Source organism: Nyctibius grandis, chromosome Z (assembly GCF_013368605.1).
Source record: "Nyctibius grandis isolate bNycGra1 chromosome Z, bNycGra1.pri, whole genome shotgun sequence".
In the NCBI taxonomy this organism is placed as follows: Eukaryota; Metazoa; Chordata; class Aves; order Nyctibiiformes; family Nyctibiidae; genus Nyctibius; species Nyctibius grandis.
Window position 1 is genome coordinate 24,612,492 of NC_090695.1, and position 19,119 is coordinate 24,631,610.

General features: G+C 42.0%; 1 protein-coding gene across 3 annotated transcripts in view; it reads left to right on the forward strand.

Annotated features, from left to right (window-relative positions):
- The window catches only part of AP3B1 (adaptor related protein complex 3 subunit beta 1), a 178,651-nt gene that overhangs the window by 19,168 nt on the left and 140,364 nt on the right, over positions 1 to 19,119 (forward strand). For 2 of the 3 annotated variants that reach the window (XM_068422056.1, XM_068422055.1), the window contains exons 3-5: positions 714 to 788; positions 5,071 to 5,166; positions 7,447 to 7,607. In XM_068422056.1, the coding sequence (XP_068278157.1) occupies positions 714 to 788; positions 5,071 to 5,166; positions 7,447 to 7,607 (332 nt within the window). Of the gene's footprint in view, positions 1 to 713; positions 789 to 5,070; positions 5,167 to 7,446; positions 7,608 to 19,119 lie in introns of those variants that run through there. The other variant, XM_068422057.1, reaches the window with a different exon arrangement.

Genomic DNA, 19,119 nt, shown 5'->3' on the forward strand with positions numbered 1-19,119 from the left:
CTTTATTGAGACAATTTAATTGTTTACTACATGCTCTGGTTTCAGATTTCTCTGAGATCAAATACGAAAACTACTTCCTTTAAAAAAAAAAAATCAGTGAGTTGACTGATCTTGCTTTTATCTTTGTTCAGTTTTTGTTCTGTATAAACATTTTGAGACCTTTTGTGTTTAACCTATGGAAAACAACTTTACTTTGTTTCTAAAATATGATGTCTATTTGATTTTATGGTGTGTTTTTTTTTGTCCTTGGTTCTGTTGTACACCAAAATGGTTCCTGGGAAAAGGAACAGGATTTAGATTAGGAGAAGTTATACAAGGTTGTTTTTTTTGGGGGTTTTGTTTTTTTGGTTGGTTTTTTTTTTTTGGATAGCAGCTCTTATAACACTTTTCAGATTAGCAAGGGCTTTGTCTTAAATAATTTTTAAAGCATAAAAATTGGTTTGCGGTCTGATATGGTAAAGTCCACTTCATTGATTCTACTCCAGAAATTCGTAACTGGCCAGCAGTCAGGGGTTTTGTTGTATGGATAGCGTCCTGTAAAGTCTGGTAGTTCACAAAAAAAATCGGACTTTATGCTAAACTTCATAGAAATCAAGTTTGAAATACAAATCTGGAATAAGTGTCTGTTTTTTAAAAAAAAAAAAACACACCCTAAGAAATTATATTATTACATTATTAAGATTTCTCTCTCTCCTCCTTTTTTTTTTTTTTAGATGATTGCAAAGGGAAAAAATGCTTCTGAGCTGTTTCCTGCTGTTGTGAAGAATGTTGCCAGTAAAAATATTGAGGTATTCCTATAGCTCATTAAACATACCGTTAAGGAGATCTGTTTAAGAAAATTTTATCTAGTTGTATCCAACTTCAAAGTAAATCGTAAAATACCTCTAGTATTTTTTACTAGAATTTCTCAGAGTTTAATTTCAATGACAGCATTATGGTAATAGTGAATGAGTAAATAAAGGAAACCTACTGGGTGATTTGGGGGGAGGGTGAATAATAACTACTTACATTTAAAACATTGATGAATTATAGAAAGTTTGTGGAAGTGTGTGATAGTAATTCTTCTGAGAACAGGTACTATAGTTTATTTGAAGTGTCGAAGTTGGAGTAGGGATTGTGCTACGTTGTATTTGAAAAATGTCTTGCAGATCAAGGCTGAGAGGTAAGAGTTGGGTAAAAAATTTTCGCTGTTCTAATTATGTAGTGCATTTATAAAAGGAGTGTCTCTGCATTAGGATTGCAGAGTGAGATCACTTTAACTCAATTAAGCAAGTCTTTGTATGAGTTCATGGTTAGACAAAATGTGATGTTACTAATGAAGTGTGCTTAAAAAGATTTTTTGTTACGCGATACATAAATGTTGGTTCTCTTGATAATTTACAGATTTTTTTTAATGCATTATTAATGTGACTGCTTGTGATTTCAGAAGATTGCTGAAAAGTAGCTTTCAAATTTCAAAATATTTGAGAGATGTGACTATTGGGTGGGTGGGGAGGGTGGAAATACATCTCATCTTGAGCAGAGAAGAAATTTTTGCTAATATGCAGTGTAATCCCAAAATCTTTGGGTTACTTTTATTTATGTTTTGCAAGACATGGAGACTTTAAAACAAAATCATACAGACATCTTGGGAATATGCTTTCACTCATTTATTTTGTATGAAGAATTATGGAAGGAGTTATTTGAATCATAGAATAGAATCATAGAATCATTTGGGTTGGAAAAGACTCTTAAGATCATCAAGTCCAACTGTTTACCTAACTATGAAGTCCACCACTAAACCATGTCCCTAAGCATCACGTCTACTCGTCTTTTAAATACCTCCAGGGTTGGTGGCTCAACCGGTTCCCTGGGCAGCCTGCTCCAATGTCTGATAACCTTTTCGGTGAAGAAATTTTTCCTGATATCCAGTCTAAACCTCCCCTGGCACATCTTGGGGCCATTTTCTCTCATCCTATTGCTTGTTCCTTGGGAGAAGAGACAGATACCCACCTCGCTACAACCTCTTTTCAGATAGCTGTAGAGAGCAATAACGTCTCCCCTCAGCCTCCTTTTCTCCACACCAAACACCCCCAGTTCCCTCAGCCACTCCTCATAAGACTTGTGCTCTAGACCCTTCCCCAGCTTTGTTGCCCTTCTTTGGGGGGCTGCTCCAGCTGCTCCAGCACCTCAATGTCTTTCATGTAATGAGGGGCCCAAAACCGCACACAGTATTCCAGGTGTGGCCCCGCCAGTGCCAAGTACAGAGGGACAATCACTTCCCTAGTCCTGCTGGCCATGCTATTTCTGATACAAGCCAGGATGCTGTTGGCCTTCTTGGCCACCTGGGCACACTGCCAGCTCATAGTCAGCTGGCCATTGATAAACACCCCCAGGTCCTTTTCTACCAGGCAGCTTTCCAGCCACTCTTCCCCAAGCCTGTACCGTTGCATGGGGTTGTTGTGCCCCAAGTGCAGGACCTGACACTTAGCCTTGTTGAACCTCATACAACTGGCCTTAGCCCATCGATCCAGCCTGTCCAGATCCCTCTGCAGAGCGTTCCTACCCTATCAGGTGCAGGGCACAGAAGGGTAGATGTACCAACCAGCAAACTGTTTAGATGTGTCCGGCCATTTTTATCTGCTTATCCTGCTGTTTTTCACCACTTGTTCCTCCTCAGGTCATGTAGATTCCCCCCACTTCTCCCACCCTTTCTCTCCTTTTGGTTCCTCTCCAAAACATCCTGTGGTAAGTCCTGTGCAATCCTAAAATACTCTTCATTTGTATGCAGCAAAGCCTCTCAGTCTGAAAAGTGCTCTGGTGTTGACTCTTGATAGGTTTAATGCTTGGACATGGGAGCTGAGGCTCTCCTGAGGTGATCTTGGCAGGGGGACTGACAGGGTGTGCTTTCCTCTGAGTCCTAAATTTGGGTTCCATCCTACTGCTGTGTGTCTCTGCATCTCTGGGCTTGTGGAGATGAGCTGATGGTTCCTGGCATAGGCTTGGGAGAAGCTAGGGCAGGGTATTATTTGCAAACACCCTCTACACTCCCTTGTCTCTCTGTGCTCCTTTGTGGCTGTGCAGACAAGGTTTTTATCACATAACATAACATTAATTAGCAGAAGTCTTTCACTGTTTGTGTTTTATGGGCCTTTTCCTATATTTTAAATAGTTGTGTGAATTCCCATGTCTTCCTATATGCTGTGGTTAAAGTGCCCTCATTACTTATTTTTCTACTGCTTAGTGCTAGCATATTAGTGTGGGACAAGACTGTTAAATTGAAAAGAGATCTGGGCATTCAGAAAACCCAGCTGACTAATTTCTGTTCTTTATCAAGGTTAGTTAGATGACAAGTTTAGGTCGTAATGTAGGTATACTTACAGACATCTAGTTAGCATTTCTGGGTCTCAGAAACCTTTATCATGTTCCAGTTTTTAGGATACTTTTGAAATGATGATAAATTAGTGGGTTAAGTCAGATTCTTAGTACATTGATGCTGATACTGTTTTCTGAAACTGTTTTGCCAGTTTTCCCCATCCTTAAGAATTCTTAGAGAAATCTGTCTGTACAAATTGCTACAATGTAGTAGCATAAAGTACATCAGTTCATCTGAGTGACTTTGTATCTGAGTGACTTTCCTGCCCAGAAATGGCTGCTGAGTTTTTTTTTTTTTGTCAGGGTTGAATGCTCTGATACAGGGAAATGGATGTGAAGAAGCAGTAGAACACGTTCATTTGTCTTAAGAGAAGCAAAGGGCATCTTATTGTTTATAGAAGTGCCTGGTGATTTTTGTTTTTATAAGTACACACTGACCTCAACTTGATTATGTGCGTCATGTCATGGATGGTAAGGATACAAAAAGTGACCTAATAAACAATTGGTGGTATAGAACAAAAATAAGTCTTGATCAATAACTCATGGAGTTTGATGTGCTTATATTGATAAACTAATTAAACAAATCTGCCTGTGTTCCACAAGCCTAATATGCCCCTGTTATGATTAGTTTTATAGAAAGGAGCGTTTTAACATTGAATGAAGGTAAGTGGTAAAAGAACAGCGTAGTCACGAATCTCTAAGTGCTTCCATTTCTAGTCACAGAGTGGTTTCAAGGAAAGGAGGCTTTCTTTGCACACCTGCAGTCATTCAGTGCATAGGCCTCTTGTGGTCAATGTTGATTGCTACTTGTCTATAGCTGAACAACAAATAATTTAGTATGGTGTAACCTTCTGTGATTTAATATTATGCTTTTTGCCAGAATTGGCACAAAGTTATATCTTCCGATAGTGACAGTAATTATAGCACAGCTGTAGTTGAGGGTCTTTCAGAGTTTTCCATTATAAACCCCAATAGTCGGTCTACAACTCAAATGTAAAAAATGTTTTCACTGCTTCCTGGGCATACAATGGCCATGAGGGGGTAAAGTGAACTAAATTGAATACCCTCCTCCCCCAAAATCGTAGTGAGATTTTCTTAATCTTTGAACATTGCATCCTTTGTAGTATGCTTATATTGGCTACATCTTTTGAATGCTTGTAGTCAGGCAAAGGTGGATCCAATACCCTTTGCTTTTGTCCAAGGCATAGTCAGAAGTGCTCTTCTAATCAGATTTAAATAGTGTAAGTTACCACACTTCAGCTGGAAGTTATGTTCTCTTTCCAATGTGTTAAAGTAATTGCTTTTGAGTTTCAGGGTAAAGTAAAATGGGCTTGTTGAAATCCTTGGCTATCGCAGTTTAACCTATTTTCCATAATAAAAAAAACATGAAGAGTGCTTAGGAGGTCAGTTGCCACATGTCAGTTTCTTAGATTATTCAAGTCTTTATTTACTAGTTGATAATATAAAGCAGTACTTTGTGTTATTAGCCTTCATTTGACTGTACCATTAATTAGGTAATGTTGCGGCACCTCAGGGAGTTTCTATTAAAAGAATTCAGTAAATCATAAGACATTTGAGAAGCATGTGAGTACTCCAGTGATATATTAACTCTTCCTTCAAAGAACAAAATGTTGATGAAAATGTGCAATCTAGAACTTAGTTTTATAGAATTCTAAAACTTTTTGATGATGATGTTCATTGTGTTTTTCTTTTCAGATAAAAAAGCTTGTGTATGTTTATCTGATGCGTTATGCAGAGGAGCAGCAAGATCTGGCATTATTGTCCATCAGTACTTTCCAGCGTGCTTTAAAAGTGAGTGACTACTAAACAACATTTCATAGAAAATTTTGATCTGGTATCACAAAAATAAAGATATCTGTGTAAGTGTAGTCTGGTAAAATAAAGCACGTAAATATCTGTATCTGATAAAGTAGGTTTGAGTTATGTCATTGACAAAGTTTTTTGTGCTACCTCAAACCTCATCAAGTAGCTAAGCTTGCATGAAGTAAAATTACTTCACTAAAGAAAAGCAGCAGATTGGTGCTCTCAAATTCACATGCCCAACATTTAATTTCTGGAATACCTTTTCTCTTTCCAAGGTATCTTAGTTATGTAGAAAGAAGACCCTGTTATTAACCTGGACCACCTGTGTTCCTTTTGGTTTGTCCAAAAGATCCTTGTGTACCACAGAGAATTGGAACATAAGCAAGATAGTAGTACCTAAATTAAAATATTCAATGTGTTGCACATGCTACTTTTTTATTGACAGCACCGAAGAAATAGCGTTTTGTAGTTTCATTTTGAATTCAGATCACAATGCAGAATGGGATGAGAGAACAAAAATTAGGATTGCCTTTGAAGTGTGGCCGTGGAGAAAAGAAAGATTTATTAAGTCTCTGTCCTTAAATTTGGCCAGTTTTTTTAATAAGAGAAGGTTGGGGTTTTGCTTTTTTCTTGTATCCTTCTTGTAAGGCTACTCTAGGTTCATAATTAATTTCTGTCATGTCACTGACCCAGACCTTGCATCTTGTTCGAAAATGTTGCAGTTAGAGCACCAGGTGTGCAACTGGGGGAGAATCCCACAACTGGGAGTGAGCTTTCTGCCCCTTTCCTTCCAGCTTTTATCTCAATGTCATGTGTACTACCTTTACTCTCTGTGATTGCCATGAAAAGCTAAAGTTCTAATGACTTTGTATCCTATGTTTTTAATGAGATACATATACAGTGAACGCTTCTAATGGCATAACGTTTTAAAAAGCTGTGGATAGTGTGAACAAAAGGAGAGGGGATAACTCAAATGTTGTGGCTGTGAGTAACTCAAAAAGAAGTGGTGGTGTGGCAAGGAGGTAGACTCTAAGCTAGCTGAGATTTTCAGCAACTGAGGAAATTACTATGCCTGCTATGGAAGATAGACAAAATGTAATTAATTCTCTCTGCTCATTTTTTGTAATGTTTAGTTTCTGATTTTGTAATGAAGATTATAATTTGGCTTTATATGTGGAGATTTTTTCTCCCTCTTTAGAAAGAACTTTGTAGGGTATTTTAAACTTACATAATTGGAGATGAGCTTTGCAAACTCTGATAAGAACAAGTTGTTTTTCCAAAAACTATCAAATTAGTTGCTTTTACCATCAAGATACTTACTACTCAGAAGCTGCTTAGATGTGGGAATTTTGAAAGCTTGGATGAACTGATCACTAAGTAATATCAGTCTGAAAACCCATGTTGCCAGCTCTCAGTCCTTGGGAAAAATGTTCTTTGGGAAGTGGCCTTCTGGCAGACAGTACACTGAATTAATGCTGCTGCAATTTCAGTTTTAGATTTTAGAGGATTTAGTACTCGAGTAAGCAACGTTTTTCCCATGTGTCCCAAGCCCATGATTAATGGGCGAGGTTTACATAACAGTTCCTCCAAATACAGATGTTTTGTGCTATTGGATCTCCAAGCTGACCCTAGCATTATAAAAGGGGAGCAAGTACTGGGACAAAAGAAGGGAGGGTGGGAACTAGAAGAAAGTCTCAAAAGACTTAGCTTAATATTTTGACGTGTTCTTAAGAAAATTCATTTTATTACTGGCTTCAGTTTATGTCTTAGGATAAAGCATAAAATGGATGTGTTGTTAAGAACTTGTAGTTTTCAGTTGCAACACTCTCACTCATTTTCATTTGCTAGTTCATATATTTAAGTGATAAAACTGAGCTAGGTGTGTTTTTCAGAATATCTGAATTCCACTTGGATTGCAGAAAATGTTTCAGATCATTAAATAAAATATTAGGTTTTTTATCCATCATTCCCATATTTTGCTGGGGAAAGTGAACTATGTTAATGTTTTCCTTTGACAGATTTCCAGGTTTTCATAATGTTTCAATGTTTTCTTTCTTACTTACTTTTACTTTTTTTAGGTTGTTGCAAGTTTCTTGGGTGAAGTTTGGCACATTTTCTTATTAGCGTGGCCTTAGCTTGCAAGCCTGACTGATGGTCAGATAGATTTACATGTTTTAATGTGCAGTCACTAATTAGTGTAAAACTGCAGAGAATTTAATGATACGTTTCTGCGCTATCTTATTTCTCCCTTTCTCTCCCATTCTTTAGGATCCTAACCAGTTAATCCGTGCAAGTGCTTTAAGAGTTTTATCCAGTATCCGCGTCCCAATTATTGTTCCTATTATGATGCTTGCTATTAAGGAAGCCTCTTCTGATTTATCTCCTTATGTGAGGAAGAACGCAGCCCATGCAATCCAAAAACTGTACAGGTAAGTGATTCTGACAAATGCTGAAAAGCAGTTTTAAGATAGTTGTGGGCTATGTTTATTAAGACTACTGGAGGGATTGGCGTGTCTCAGATATATCAGATCTGTTTCTTAAAAAGTATAAAGCATGTGTAGACATTCTGTCACTCAACTGATTTGGTTGGAATTCAGGCAAGTCACTTGCTAGAGTAATAGGGTAACTATGAAGAGCTACAAAAAGAAACTGATACGCTATCTTTTGTTTTTAGTATACTGGTTATTATCATCTGTATAGCAACTATTTTGATGGGTATTCTCAGAATTGAAGATTTCTGTGTTTAGCATCTGTATCTTTCATCCTGAAGGCATTAGCTGTAGTTTGCAGTACAGGTGACAACTGAATATTAACTCATAGAAATTCTGTCTATGCAAATCCAGATCTTCCAAATCTTCCTCTTTAATCTTCAGAACTTCTTGTTGTCGAAGAGTTCTTATGAAGAGGTGGGTACTGGTTTACACAGGTGAGGGCAATAAACCTATACCTTTCCAAAACAAAGGCATGCATTTATTTTACTACTTATTTCCCTTTTATTTCCCCTAAATCAAAATGAGGAGGGTGAAAGGTGTTAGGGATTCTGAATCAGGTAGCTTGAGGCTGGTGCAGTTCCACGCCCCCTTGGACCAACCAGTAGTGAGGCTGAGCATGTATTCCAAATGGGCACATACACACGCATGTACAACACACATGAACGCAGCTGGCTACACAGGTCAGCACAGACAGAAAACAGCACTCATACAGACAAAATCAGCACCAACAGCCTTATCCTGTTGCACTCTCTGGCTGATCAGGATGCAGGCTCATTAGTGGACCTATACATGTACAATATGGATCCCCTAGTAATGATCCTAGATGCTCAGTCTTTCCAATAACTGGCCTTGGATCCCAGCCTCTGGCACTGGCACATAAAAGCGGACAATGCTTGCAAACCCCCCTGCACTTGCTCTTACAGACCCCCTCAGTGTGACACACACATGCTCGCACCCTTTCACTCAAACATTATGAATCCCACAGTAGCTGGATTGAGACACTCAGACTACGCAGTACCTGGCCCTTATATCCCCTTGTCTCTAGTTGTCTCCCACTGGGTGGAGAGGAAGAGAGTAGAGGAACAGAGAGACTGAGACACACAAATGGGTGTCTCAATCAACCTCCGGACCTTACAGTCTCTCCAATAGTTGGCCTGGATGCCCTGGTCTCTCTGGTAGCCAAAATGTCCAGTTGTCTCACTCAGAGACACACACACATGTCTAGCCCAGACCTATGGCCGAACTTCAGTACCTGGATTCCCAAGCCACCTAGTTTGGCCTTGGTATTGTCTAGCAATCACACACTGACATAGATTCTTGCTCTAGTTGCTGGTACTGCAGTTATACAGGTCACTGTAACCCATGGCCTGACTCCAGTTACTGGAGCTCCATATCACACATGCACACAGAATAGAGACTGCCTCACCCAGGTAAACAGTTAGAAACAGAGTTTAATGAGAAGACAGAACAGACTGTGGTCATCAGGCATAGAGCATGGCCAGACAAGCATGCTGAACAGCAAAACGTTTACATACAACTGAGTCCTTTTACGCACCTCTCTTATTTTCCTGCGCTTGTTCCTCCCACAATCATCTAGATCCCTCTCATTCCCTGTCTTTTATTTCTCCCATAAACATCCCATAGTAAGTCTTGAACAATCCCAAATGCTCTTTCTGGCATTGCATAGTAAGTCTCATAGCCCTGTAGCTAGTAACACCCCTTAGTCTGAAAGGTGCTCTGGAGAGCCTCTCTCAGTCATGATAAGTTCATTTCGGGACCATAAGGCTGATGGCTTTTCCATGGTAGCTCTCTGAAGAACCTGGGCCAGGGGCTCCTTCCTTCTGGTGAGATAGATATATTAGAGAGAATTTTTTTTCGGGTTTTTTTTTTTTTTTTTTTTTTACATGAGCTGTGTGCTGTCATGTGAAGCCCTGGGAGTAGCTGGGTCAGGATGTTATTGGAGTTTCCCCCACCTCTGTACTCCTCTGTGTACAGACAAGGCTTTTATCACATAACCCAACAAGAGGGAATGGATTTTAAGTCCCTTCCTGCTATTAGAGCAGTTTATTTTTTGTTAGCATCTGGTTTTAGGACACAAAAGACATTTTGGCCTGAATTATTCTTCATACACAGAATGTCCTTTGATTTCTTGATAGCATCAAAACCTTCTGGAAGAGATTTGCACTACTGGTCTGTTAGTGCCAGCAAGGCACAGCAGGCTATTCCATGGAATTTTGACTTAAATTGATACTTCTGTGTCTTCTCTTCATGATGGACAAAGTTTGTTTTACTAGTCCAGATTAAAGAGCTTATTGGTAAGTGGTGCGAAACTGAAAGAAGCTGAAATCTAACTTAGTTACTAAAAGACCTTCTATCCATCTTTCATCCAATCTCCAGATGTGATTGCATCTTCAAATATAACTTGTATTTTTTTTTATCTCTGTTTCATATGCTGTACTATGCTTATATGATGTTAGTGGCAAAATTCTGAAATCATTCTTGTAAGTACTGTAAAAAGGTTTTTTTTTATGGTAAAAAGTACAGCACATGGTAAAAAATACAGAAGCACAATCTGGAGAAACTGACCTCACAACCTTCTAGTTTCCATGAATTCCTGACTGGTAGTAAAAATATGATATAATTTCCTCACATAGTAAAGGAAAACTAATGAAACTAATATTCTATAAAGGTTTCCTTGATGGTTTAGAGGTCCTGTGCATCCTTCACAAGTTTTCAATTCATGCAAATATCCTAGGCATTATAACGCAAATTTTCAAACTGCTGTAGCTGCAAATTCCAGCTTACTTGGACTAGAATAAGCTTCATGGTTACTTGTGAATAAAGTTGTAACTAACATTTGTGTCCTTGGTAGTAGGATTTGGGAACTGCTTACAGAAAGCACGTGAACTTTTATTGTCATTTTCAAAATTCAGTTGTACAAATACCATATCTGATAGCACTGCTTTACCACAGGACCAAGGGAGAGAGTATAGTTTTCTGGATCACTTGAAGAAGCAGCAGCACTGGGAACTGGTAGAAAGGCTATCAAATCAACCTGTCCACAAGCAAGCCCAGTTGGCTTGCCTGCAAATAAGAGTCTTGAACAGGCAGTCTCAGCAAATCTTTCAAAAAGGATCACAACTGTCAGCTCCACAATTCATCAATACAGATAATATACTGGTGGCAGCCTGTCTTTTGGCCTACTTGTAATGAGCCAGGAATTTCAGAAGACTCGCTCTGGAGTTGGTCAAAATCAGAATTCTGGAGGGGAAGGATTTTTGATATGAAGAACAGTCAACAGTTTATACACTATCCTACATCTAATTACCTCATCTTCTGTGAGGACTTGTGTAAGAAGAAGTAACAGGTTATTCTAATATTTCCTATATGCTCCATTTACTTTTTGGTTTGACTTCTCTACCTGTTTGATAGTCCTGTAGTTCAGTTAGTGCTCCAGTCAGACTTCTAGATGCAGGTTCAATACTCCAATCTTCCTTGCATTTGGTGTCATGGTGTTTGGATGGATGTCTGACCCAGAAGAGCTTGTTCATTAGCAGTTCAATCATTCCTAACAGCAGGAAGCTTACATATCAAACAGAAAAGATTTCAGGCAAAGTGTGAACAGCAACATTTGTGCCCAATGCAATCAATGCTGACGGGTACATTGGAGTAATTTTATCATGGAAAATGTCAGACTTCTTTTTTTACTTAGAGTGCATTTCAAAGCTATTAGTATCTTCTGTTTATCAATAGAAAACTCTACAGCGAGATTTGGAAAAGGACTTTTTAAAAGTCCCATCACTAGTATTAATAGATTCCATACTATGTCTGGTAGATACCTTAATAGGAGCAGATTACTCTGAGCTCTTTAAGAGCCTGTTGTCATGGTTTAAAGCTGGGCCAGCTGTTAAACCTGTGGCAGATGCTCTCTGTTAACCCTCCCCCCCACCCCGAAGGGAAAGGGAAAAGGGAGAGAGACTTATGGGTTGGAAAGTTAAAACAGTTTTAATAAACTATAATAATGAAAAAAAGTATAGTAATAATATTGGAATAATCAAATACATACAAATATATATACAAAACCAGCACTGAGCTTCTCCGATGTTGGCCACGTCACCACCGGCACTGCAGGGCAGGCTCCAGGAAGGCACAGGCTGGGCCCAGCGACGGTCGAGAGCTGGATTCAGGGATGCACGGATCGGGATCAGGGACAGCAGGAAAACAGACAGAGTCCTCTTTGGACACCGGCCATAGCAGAAAGAGAGTGAGACCCTCGTAATCCCCCCGCTTTATACTGAGAATGACGTGTATGGGATGGAATACCTTCACTGGTCAATTTTGGGTCACCTGCCCTGTCCGCTCCTCCCTGCAGATGCGACCCCCCTTTGGCTCTTCACTCGTAAGCAGTGAGGAATTTAGCAGTGACCTTGGTTTCTCTAAGAATAAGTCCAGCAAGAGCCTTTCTGCATAACATCGCTACCGGTGCCTCAGCGATAACTACAGACTTTGAGCATTATTGGTCCTGGAAGCAGACACTGTCTGCAAAGCATGCAGTTAGTTTCAGAAAGTGCAGTTACTTAGAAGAGACTTAGCTGAAAGGAAAAATCACTGAAAGGAAGATTGGCCTGGTTTAGGCCAAACCAGGACGTTACACCCCTTATTCCATACCATTCATGTCATGCTCAGATCACCCCTGCCTTTTCATTTTCAAATATATACAGACATCACTAGTTTATGATTCATCTCTATACAAAAAGTTCATTAAGTTCATTTAGTTCAGGATTGTGGGTTTCCATCTGGCTAGCAGTCTCTCAGGGCAGGAGAGATGGTATGAGCTTCGTCACGGTTCGTGCCCATGGGTTGCAGGTTAAAGATGTCAGTCTCGAGGAGGTTACTGGATGCCACTTGATGAAGCTAGCTCCGGTCTCATCACCACTGCCTCAACCTGAAAGACTGTTAGTATTATGCAGCAATTAACATCATGCAGTTCAGAATTAAGTATCTCACCCAGGATCAGATCACCTTCAGGGACACATTGGACTCCACCATCCTGCAGCATCACCCACCAAGTACATCCAGGTCCTTGAGCAAAAGCAATCCCATGAATGGGTTTACCTTTGCCCGTAGCAGGAAGAACCCAGACAGTTTTTCCCAACAGATTCCTTTCATGCACCACAGGGACTTTATCCCCTTCTACTGTATGTAAAAGGTCTGACTGAGCAGGGCCAGCTCGGTTGATAGATCCTCTGGTGTTAACTAGCCAGGTAGCTTGTGCCAAATGCTTATCCCAGTTTTTAAAGGTTCCACCCCCCATTGCTTTTAGGGTAGTTTTTAACAGCCCATTATACCGTTCAATTTTCCCAGAGGCTGGTGCATGATAGGGGATGTGATATACCCATTCGATACCATGCTCTTTGGCCCAGTTATCTATGAGACTGTTTTTGAAATGAGTCCCATTGTCCGACTCAGTTCTCTCTGGTGTGCCGTGTCGCCACAAGATTTGCTTTTCAAGGCCCAGAATAGTGTTCCGGGCAGTGGCATGGGGCACAGAGTATGTTTCCAGCCATCCGGTGGTTGCCTCCACCATGGTAAGCACATAACATTTACCTTGGTGGGTTTGAGGGAGTGTGATATAGTCAATTTGCCAGGCCTCCCCATATTTATATTTCAACCACCGCCCCCCATACCACAGAGGTTTTAACCGTTTGGCTTGCTTAATTGCGGCGCATGTTTCACAATCATGGATAACCTGTGCAATAGAGTCCATGGTTAAGTCCACCCCTTGGTCACGAGCCCATCTGTATGTTGCATCTCTTCCTTGATGACCTGAAGTGTCATGAGCCCACCGAGCTAAAAATAGTTCACCTTTATGTTCCCAGTCCAAATCTATTTGGAACACTTTAGCAGCCTGATCTGCTTGTTGGTTGTTTCGATGTTCCTCAGTTGCCCGACTTTTAGGTACGTGAGCATCTACATGACGTACCTTCACGACTAGTTTCTCTAGCCGAGCAGCAATATCTTGCCACAGTTCAGCAGCCCAAATAGGTTTACCTTTACGCTGCCAGTTGCTTCGCTTCCACTGCTTTAACCACCCCCACAAGGCATTTGCCACCATCCATGAGTCAGTATAAAGATACAGCCTTGGCCACTTTTCTCGTTCAGCAATGTCTAGAGCCAGCTGGATGGCTTTTACCTCTGCAAATTGACTTGATTCACCTTGTCCTTCTGTGGCTTCTGTGATTCGTCGTATAGGACTCCATACGGCAGCTTTCCACTTCCGATGCTTTCCTACAAGACGGCAGGATCCATCGGTGAACAGGGCATACTGCTTCTCATCCTCTGGTAGTTCATTATATGGTGGGGCTTCTTCAGCACGTGTCACCTCCTTTTCTGGTGGCATTCCGAAGTCTTTGCCTTCTGGCCAGTCCATGATCAGTTCTAAGATTCCTGGGTGATTAGGGTTTCCTATTCGAGCCCTCTGTGTAATTAATGCAATCCATTTACTCCATGTAGCATCAGTTGCATGATGGGTAGTAGGAACCTTACCCTTGAACATCCAGCCTAGTACTGGTAATCGCGGTGCCAGGAGAAGTTGTGCCTCAGTACCAATTACCTCTGAAGCAGCTCTAACTCCTTCATATGCTGCCAGTATCTCTTTTTCAGTTGGGGTGTAATTGGCCTCGGAACCCTTGTATCCTCGACTCCAAAATCCTAGGGGTCGACCTCGAGTCTCCCCTGGTACTTTCTGCCAGAGGCTCCAGGTAGGACCATTGTCCCCAGCTGTGGTGTCGAGCACATTTTTAACATCTTGTCCCGTACGGACTGGTCCAAGGGCTACTGCATGCACAATCTCTTGTTTAATCTGTTCAAAAGCCTGTCGTTGTTCAGGGCCCCACTGAAAATCATTCTTCTTCCTGGTCACTTGATAAAGAGGGTGTACAATCTGGCTGTAATCTGGAATATGCATTCTCCAGAAACCCACAACACCTAAGAAGGCTTGTGTTTCCTTTTTGTTAGTTGGTGGGGACATAGCTGTTATTTTGTTGATCACCACTATCGGGATCTGGCGACGCCCATCTTGCCATTTAATCCCTAAAAACTGGATCTCCCGGGCAGGCCCCTTGACCTTGCCTCTTTTTATGGCAAAACCAGCTTTCAGAAGAATTTGGATTATTTTCTCCCCTTTGTCAAAAACTTCTGCTGCTGTATCACCCCACACAATGATGTCATCAATGTATTGCAAATGTTCTGGAGCTCCACCCTTTTCTAGTGCCGTCTGGATCAGTCCATGGCAAATAGTAGGACTGTGTTTCCACCCCTGGGGCAGTCGATTCCAGGCGTACTGGATACCTCTCCAGGTAAAAGCAAACTGCGGCCTGCACTTTGGTGCCAAAGGAATAGAGAAAAATGCATTAGCTATGTCTATGGTGGCATACCACTTGGCTGCCTTTGACTCCAGTTCGTATTGAAGTTCTAGCCTGTCTGGCACAGCAGCACTCAGCGGTGGCGTAACTTCATTTAGGCCACGATAGTCCACAGTTAATCTCCATTCTCCATCAGACTTTCGCACTGGCCATATAGGACTATTAAAGGGTGAGTGAGTCTTACTAATCACTCCTTGATTTTCTAATTGTCTAATCAGTTTATGAATGGGAATCAGGGAGTCTCGATTGGTGCAATATTGTCATCGATGCACCGTGGTAGTAGCAATTGGCACCTGTTGTTCTTCAACTTTCAGCAACCCCACAACAGAAGGATCCTCTGAAAGGCCAGGCAAGGTAGACAGCTGTTTAATGTCCTCAGTCTCTACAGCTGCTATACCAAAGGCCCATCTATACCCTTTTGGGTCCTTAAAATATCCTCTCTTGAGGTAGTCTATGCCAAGGATGCACGGAGCATCTGGGCCAGTCACAATGGGCTGCTTTTTCCATTCATTTTTAGTTAGGCTCACTTTGGCCTCCAATACAAATAACTTTTGAGATCCCCCTGTTACTTCCGAAATACTGATAGATTCTGTCCCTTTATGATCCGATGGCATTAGGGTGCACTGTGCACCAGTGTCTACCAAGGCTCGATACCTTTGTGGTTTTGATGTGCCAGGCCATCGAATCCACACAGTCCAATAAACTCGGTTGTCCCTCTCCTCCACCTGGCTGGAGGCAGGGCCCCCCTAATTAAGAAATGGATTCGTGCTGCTCACAGGGACTGGATGGACCTTCATTTCTCCTATTCACACTTTGGAAAAAGGAATTTGAGGCCCATCTACCCTGACTGGGGTCCTGCTCACTGGTAACTGGAGCAGCCATCCTCCTAGAAAAATTCTCTCTGGTATTTCTTTTAGCTTGCAACTCACGTACTCGTGCCTGTAGGGTACTGGTAGGTTGTCCATGCCATCTGTTCATGTCCTCCCCATAACCACGCAGGGCAAACCACAGGATACCTCGTGATGTGTTCCGTTTCCTTTGAGCTGGTCCTGTAGGAGGGTGTTTTCTCCTAACAGCTGCAACGCGTGCCTGTGTAGGTAGAGAGTCAAGTTTATTCTCTATCCTGGACAGTTTGTCTGACAGTTGTTTAAATGAGTCCTGGTTTTCCTTAGTCAGTTTTTCCACAGCTGAGATGCGTGCCTGCAGTGGGGAAGAAATACTATCTTCATACTGTCGCATACAGTTAGCCATTTCATCCACACTATGTCGTGCCATAGCATCTTCTCCCCAGACTAATATTGACAATGTATGGGTGTATGTCGGTGGAGCATTCTTCACAACCTTCCGGAACATGGATCGGTTGCATTCCACTTCATCAGGATCTACAGGATCTACAATTTCCCGTGGGTGTCTATAAATGATCTCTTGCACAGCCAGTTGTCTAAGGTAGTTAATACCTTTTTCTATAGTGGTCCATTTGCTCAGGTGGCTCATAACATCATCTTTATAGGGATACCTGCTCTTTACAGCTGACAAGAGTCGCCTCCAGAGACTGATAGTGTTTGACTTTCTTGCAAGCGCCTTATCAATACCACCATCTCTGGACAGGGATCCCAACTGTCTGGCTTCTCTGCCATCTAATTGCATGCTATCTGCCCCATTATCCCAGCATCGGAGCAGCCAGGTAATAATTGGCTCACCATCATAACGGCTGAAATCTTTCCTTATATTTCTCAGGTCCTTCAGGGATAAGGAGTGGTAGGTTATCTCTATGTCAGAGTCCTCCTCCTGTGATAGTTCTGCTTTAGAACGACCTTTCTTCTGTGATGGGTCTGCTTTAAAATGACAATCAAGGGAACCCCCATCTGTGTCGGGCCCTGACTCTGCCTGAGAAGGGCCCTCACCTGGGTCACGTGATGGCTCTGCCTTAGAAGGCTCTGAGTCATCATCCTCCTCTTCATGAGCTGATTTCTTTTGGTATTTCTTCCTAGTTACAGGAGCAATTGGTACAGATTCGTTAGATGCTGGGGTCTGAGTAGATGCAGTGGCTGTCGTGGGAGTGCTGAGACTTGTTAGAGTCTGAGTAGCTGCAGTGGCCATCTTGGGGGGTGTAGCAGCTGTGGTGCAGGCTGCCGAGGTTTCAGTGGATTGAGTGGCTGTAGCGGCAGCACACGCTGTAGGATCTGAGGTAGCTGCACAACACCTACAACTGTCCCTGCACCGATATTTAATCTTATCCCACATCAGAAACACATTCAGGACAACCGAAAATAAAAACATGCCACCTAGACAGCACCATCCTAATTTCGCAAAATCTAGAGGAATCAGCTTGGCAGAAAAGGAGAAGGTACTATTTCCCGAAGTAAAACTGGAAGTGTAATCATTAACAGAATCAGCTAAAGGACACCTGGAGCGTGCAGATGAAGTCGCTGCTACTGATTCGCGATTAAAACTGCCCATCATTGTGTTATAGAGATAAGAGATCGGAATAGTAACTGCCCAGTTTATCACAGCATAAATCAGTATCAAACCCCATACCAAAACAATACATTTCAACCAGCGCCCACTGCTAAACTGCATGTAAACATTCATAAGAAGCAAACAATAACACAGTGCCCACGGCAGGTAAGGCATCATTGCAATACTCAATTGTGAAAGAAACTCTATAAAAAGACGAGATAACACAGTATTCAAAAATGACATCAGCATCTTCACTATCTGTTTTAATTTCCAACCCCTCGTAAATCTCAAAGGAAGAAATCTGATACTCTCTCAGCTGAGCTCTCTGGGTCTCCTCCCGCCGGAGCCGGGATTCGACTTACCAGAGCAACCTGTTGGAGCTTCTCTCGAGCCCCACATTGGGCGCCAATAAATCTGTCACGGTTTAAAGCTGGGCTGGCGATTAAACCTGCAGCAGACGCTCTCTGTTAACCCTCCCCCCCCACCCGAAGGGAAAGGGAAAGGGAAAAGGGAGAGAGACTTATGGGTTGGAAAGTTAAAACAGTTTTAATAAACCTATAATAATGAAAAAGAGTATAATAATAATATTGGAATAATCAAATATATACAAATATATATACAAAACCAAGATCCAGCTCCCCCGATGTCGGCAACGTCACCACCGGCACTGCAGGGCAGGCTCCGGGAAGGCCCAGGCTGGGCCTAGCGACGGTCGAGAGCTGGATTCAGGGATGCACAGATCAGGATCGGGGGCAGCAGGAAAACAGTCGGAGTCCTCCTTGGACACCAGCCATAGCAGCAAGAGCAAGAACAGTGCGAGACCCTCGTGATCCCCCCGCTTTATACCGAGAATGACGTGTATGGGATGGAATACCCTCGTTGGTCAATTTTGGGTCACCTGCCCTGTCCGCTCCCCCCTGCAGCTGCGACCCCCCTTCGGCTTTTCACTTGTAAGCAGTGAGGAATTCAGCAGTGACCTTGGTTTCTCTGAGAAAAAGTACAGCAAGAGCCTTTCTGCATAACATCGCTACCGGTGCCTCAGCGATAACTACAAACTTCGAGCGTTATCAGTCCTGGAAGCAGAAACTGTCTGCAAAAACATGCAGTTAGTTTCAGAAAGTGCAGTTACTTAGAGGAGACTTAGCTGAAAGCAAAAATCACTGAAAGGAAAATCGGCCTGGTTTAGGCCAAACCAAGACAACAGGGCATACTGCTTCTCATCCTCTGGTAGTTCATTATATGGTGGGGCTTCTTCAGCACGTGTCGCCTCCTTTTCTGGTGGCATTCAGAAGTCTTTGCTTCTGGCCAGTCCATGATCACTTCTAAGATTCCTGGGTGATTAGGGTTTCCTATTCGAGCCCTCTGTGTAATTAATGCAATCCATTTACTCCATGTAGCATCAGTTGCATGATGAGCAGTAGGAACCTTACCCTTGAACATCCAGCCTAGTACTGGTAATCGCGGTGCCAGGAGAAGCTGTGCTTCAGTACCGATTACCTCTGAAGCAGCTCTAACTCCTTCATATGCTGCCAGTATCTCTTTTTCAGTTGGGATGTAATTGGCCT